The 5,543-nt window shown below is 39.0% G+C and overlaps 1 gene segment (V, D, J or C); it reads right to left on the bottom strand.

Moving 5' to 3' along the window:
- Positions 1-1,320: 1,320 nt before the first annotated feature.
- LOC113092705 (Ig kappa chain V region 4135-like) lies at positions 1,321-1,787 on the bottom strand. The segment is given in 2 exon segments: positions 1,321-1,649; positions 1,739-1,787. Coding segments are annotated over 2 exon segments (378 nt in total).
- Between the last annotated feature and the right edge of the window lie 3,756 nt (positions 1,788-5,543).

The raw sequence follows: 5,543 nt of genomic DNA, 5'->3' as shown, positions 1-5,543 counted from the left end.
TTACTAGAATCTGTTCTGCAGTGAAAACTCTGACAGTAATAATGTCCAGCATCTTCAGTCTGGACTCCACTGATGGTCAGAGTGAAATCACTGTTAGATCCACTGCCACTGAATCTAGATGGAGTTCCTGACTGGAGACGGTTTGTATAATAAATCAGGAGTTTAGGAGCTTCTCCAGGTTTCTGTAAGTACCAGCTGAGAGCAGGTTTTCCATCATAACAGCAGTCTGGATCTCTGTTAAATGTACAGGTTACAGTGACTGATCGTCCAGTCTGAGAGAGCAGCACTGAGGGAGTTTGAGTCACTGTCACCTGCCCAAAAGATTCTGTCAAATGAGAGAGATTAGAAATCACAAACACTTTTGCAAACATATATTTTCAAAACACTCAGAAGATAGCAAGTAAACAACGTATAATCTTTACAGACACAAACCTCGACATATTGCTGTCAGCGTCCAGATCAATATGGTGATGAAAGTCATTTCTATTGGTTGTAGGTTCAGTTCTAGTGAAGAACAGTTGTTGATAAAGTTTGATGTTTGACAGAGTTATAAACACATGCAGAGCACTGAAGTGTGTGTCACTCATGTAAAACACACTCTCTATGCAAATACTGCAGTGAACAGTTTGAAGTTAGTCTAATGATCTGTTTCATTGAAAAGGAAAATCAACTGCATTGGGGAAGTTAGGCAATGTGATGTAGGGACTATTTTACAGCCGGGTTACATCTCCATCTTCCAGAGAAAGACTCTGGGGTTTATTTTAACTACAGATGTGTCTCTTTACAGTACAGTTTATTAACACTATACGGGGGCATTAGGACCCACTCTGAGCACAGGATGAGCTCCACCTGCTGGCCTCACTAACACCTCTTCCAGCAGCAACCTGGTCTTCAGCTTCAGTGTGTGTGCAGGAGAAAGCTGCAGGTTGATGATGGCTTGTGTAGAAGATCTCCTCAAGAGTCTCGCCCAGAGGAATATTCACAGAATAGACCAGCATGATCTTCTTTTACACACGTTTAGTCAAGACCAGACCAAAACCAACACCAAGAGCCTCTCCACAGATCATCAGTGTTAAAAGTTCTGTTCAGCATTGATTTGACTGCACTAGTCATGGATGAGTTTTGTACATTCAGTAAACATCACATTATTATTAATATGCTGAACTCTGAGCACTGGACGCTCCTGACTCAGTTGTGAGCTCATGTGTAGTTGTGTGTTTGGTCTCTGTGTGTCAGTAGTGAGTGATAGTGTTTGAGCAGCTGCAGCATCAGTTCAGTCACTGTGACTCTGACTGACACAGGTTTTTGTACCACGCTTTATCACTGTGTGAACACACAGCTACTAGGACAGTGTACACTCTGACAGTAATAATGTCCAGCATCTTCAGTCTGGACTCCACTGATGGTCAGAGTGAAATCACTGTTAGATCCACTGCCACTGAATCTAGATGGAGTTCCTGACTGGAGAGTGTTTGCATAATAAATCAGGAGTTTAGGAGCTTCTCCAGGCTTCTGTAAGTACCAAAATAAATAATCATCAGAACCATCATTGTACACATCCTTGCTGGTTTTGCAGCTGATCTTCACTGTTTCTTCTGGTTGAGCTGCTGTTGAGGGACTCTGAGTGACGCTGATCTGTCCTCTACTCTCTGAAACACACAACAAGAAGAAAATCAACTCAAAACTTTGACAATATACTTGAAGAAATGAATTGATATCAAACTTGTGCTGCACAAACCTTGAGCAAACGCTGTGAGAGTCCAGATGAAGATGATGATGAAGGTCATGTTGATGAAGATTGTTGTGTGTGTCAGTGATGAAGTGTTAAACTCACAGCACTATAAACACTCTCAGAGCACTGAAGCATCTGAGCAATATGCAAACACACTCACATCATTTACCTGGAGACAGTCGCTCATTAACAGACACAAAAAACAGTTACTGAAATGGGAACAGAGTAAAAAATGAATAATTCTCATAATATTTGATCTTGTAATAGCTAAACTGTTATAAATACTATTTAAATATTCATTTGAATTAATAAGTCTGTAAGACCAACTATACATATATAATTATAACTTTTATATTAACCTGACTCTCTCCTGTTAAAGCCCTGTATTTCAGGCCGAGCCCGACGGGCCCCAATTTATTTATGCCCCTAGGGCCGGGCTTCGGGCCAGTTTTGGGTTATCCTTCTATTTATATTTTTAGACATTGATAAAAATAAAAAATGAGAAGTTGACATCGACGATAGAAAAACAAACATAGAAAGACATTTTCATAACCTCATAACTTTCAAAATCTGATAATTCAACCTGTTATAATTAAACTGACATACTGACATGACAGTCTCACGCACGCATGCACGCTTTTCCGTCAGCGCGACCCACGATTATACTTCACTTATATCCACTCATTGTAGTAGTAGCTATTATAGGCCTCTAAAGTAATGTAAATTAATGTAAACAGCATGAGACCTGAGCATGAGCGGGAAGAGTGATAGAAGAGAGGAGGACTGGGTTAAAACCTTCCTCTCAGGATGCTATTCTTTTTCTCCACGATGCTCTGTAAGAGACAGTTCTAACTTTTCATTTGACTGTACTTTATTTTCGTTTAACTGTTGGAAACTAATGGAAAAAATAATGGACATGTTCTGTGGTGCATTTTTGAGATAAGATAACCTGCAAGTTTGTTTTTAATTAACTTAATTTTATAGGCTATTTCTCATTTCGTTTGCCAGTGCTGTTGCGAGCCTGCCTCAGTATTTCAATTATTATTATTCTTTTTTTTATCATTGTGGTTTAATAAATAAACATTTATTAAACTAACTGTCTGTGAAAGTGACGTGACATTCAGCCAAGTATGGTGACCCATACTCAGAATTTGTGGTCTGCATTTAACCCATCCGACACACACACACACACACACACACACACACACACACGGAGCAGTTGGGGGTTCAATGAGGGTGGAGAGAGCACTGTACATGCACTCCACCCACCTACAATTCCTGCAGGCTAACCATTAGGCCACGACTTCACGATTTGATATGCTTGAAGTGTTTTATATCTATGGATTTTATTGTAGCCAAGTAAAGTATTAGCGTTAATTTGAGAGGCTTACTGGATAACTGATTAAATATGTTTTTGGCTACTCGCTGTCGGTTCGGCTGATTAACGTTAATCGTCATTTAAAAAAAATGCTCCAAACATTTTTCTAAATTAACTTGATAAAGAAATGAAAAGAAACATAACACAAAACTGACCCCTTTTTTAATTGTTGCAAATAGGGCAGGCTTCCGATGTGTAATAAAATAAATAAATACATAAATTAAAACACGGGCTCGTGTCGGACTCAGGCTGATAATTCTGATGAGCTGTCGGACACGGGTCGGGCTAGGGCCTGAGCGTCTCGGGCCAGGGCCGGGCTCGGGCCTTAATCCCAAATGTCTCTGCGATCAATGAGACGCGTAACACATTTAAAACATGTTCACTCTTTATTAATCTTCATGAAATAAATGTTAATGAATATAGTGATATGTATTTTTGTTTTTTTTTTGATGGTGAACTGTTGAGTAATCTGGTCTTTAATTTTAACATTAATTTTATGTCTTTGTTAATTCTTTCATGCTAAGATATTTATATAAATTATATTTATTATCATTTGCTCTGAAATTGAGAAACATGTTAAGTATAACGTTTGAGCCGATGTGCCGTTCCATGTGCAAGCTTTTATTGGTCAGAGACGTGGTCATAACAGGCATAGGTCAAACAATGGTAAACAGGTTTATAGAGGACAAGACACAAGAATAATCCTGGTGCAACCGTGGGTCTTTAATGAGCGAACAATATCCAGGAATGGTAATCGAAAGGGTAAATACAAAAATATGAAAGCAAGAATTAAAACCAGGTACACGATCCAAAAACAAACCACGAAGGCAAGCCAAGGCAGGAACGGAGACAACATGGGCTAAACAATACTCTGCAGTGAATGATGGTGTGAAACTGAGTTATATCCTGACAGGATAATGAGGTAACGAGGAGGGAGGAGCGAATCAATTACTATAGAAACCGACAAGATGGGCAAAAGGAACAAGGGAACACAGAAACAATGGGGAACAAGAACATTTCAAAATAAGAGTCCACAAAACCAAAGACAGGGGAACATTGACTGGGATCCTGACATATACAAAAACAGAGACAGACAACACAGGCAGTGCATGGTCATGGTCTCAGGGACCGAGGCAGGGAACAGAGAGTTCATAGATGGGCTCCATACAAAAAAATTTATGCCGCGTTCCAGGCCACCCATAACCTGTGTTTTTCCAACCTTCTACCCGTGAAAGTGCACTGGAACAGCAGTCAAACCTGTGACTTCCCAGCCGTGAACTCGTACTAGATCTATGTACTCCCAGTTACGAGTTCGGACGTCACACAGCTCGCAAAACAACAATGGCACCCCCTATGGATAATATTGTCTATGGATGTAGTCTTTATGCAAGTGGTACACGTTGAAAAAATGATTTTAGGACAATATAATGTTGCAATAAAATTAATAATCTAGATACAATTCCTTGCGCTAAGGAAGTTTGGCGTCATTTGCCTGGAACGCTACAAAGTCGTGAATCTGGTTTAAAGTCATGACTTACTGACTCAGAAACCGTCCTGGAACGCAGCATTAAACATACACTGAAAAAAGTCTTTCAAGCAGTACTTCATCCAATTCATAATTTGTCTTTCAATTTAATTTACCATAATTTGTTTAGTTTTTTACGTAATATATATATATATATATATATATATATATATATATATATATATATATATATATATATATATATATATTTAGTTCAAACATTAATAAATTGAAATATTTTTCATTAAGAGTTCAACTAAAACATCTTTGTTTTGACGAATGTAAAATATCAGGTTAGATTAACTCATATTATTTCGTTTATATCATGAACACGTCTCCTCACACTGAAGCTGTGAGTCCGTTAACGACACAGTTTTGTCACAGTATTAGTAATGTGATTGTGAGGGAAAAGCTGAAAGGAGAGAGATGCTTTCTTCTTGATTGAGTTGACTCTTGTGTGTTTGTCAGGCGTCACTCGTCCTAAAGTGAGCGTCCTGCCGTCCTCCAGTGCAGAGATCTCCTCAAAGAAGACAGCGACGCTGGTGTGTGTGTCCAGCGAGGGCTTCCCGTCAGACTGGAGCATGAGCTGAAGGTCTCAGGAGAGCAGCGCTGGGCTCCTGGAGAAGGACGGTCTGTAAATAAACTTCACTCAGTGAACCATGAAAACACCTGCAGATTCATGATGAAACAAGAACATGAACATTACGAACCTTACAGAGAAAATGGTAGATAACTTTAATAAAATGTTGTAGTGTATTTATTGTGTTAAAAACTAAAATTAATGCTTTATATTTCATTCAGTATTTATAAACATATACTCTGTTGAGTGAGTGATAGTGTTTGAGCTGCTGCAGCATCAGTTCAGTCACTGTGACTCTGACTGACACAGGTTTTTGTACCACGCTTTA

This window comes from Carassius auratus, unplaced genomic scaffold (genome assembly GCF_003368295.1).
Source record: "Carassius auratus strain Wakin unplaced genomic scaffold, ASM336829v1 scaf_tig00214714_1_2670353, whole genome shotgun sequence".
Lineage (NCBI taxonomy): Eukaryota > Metazoa > Chordata > Actinopteri > Cypriniformes > Cyprinidae > Carassius > Carassius auratus.
This window is presented reverse-complemented; position numbering and strand designations above follow the sequence as displayed.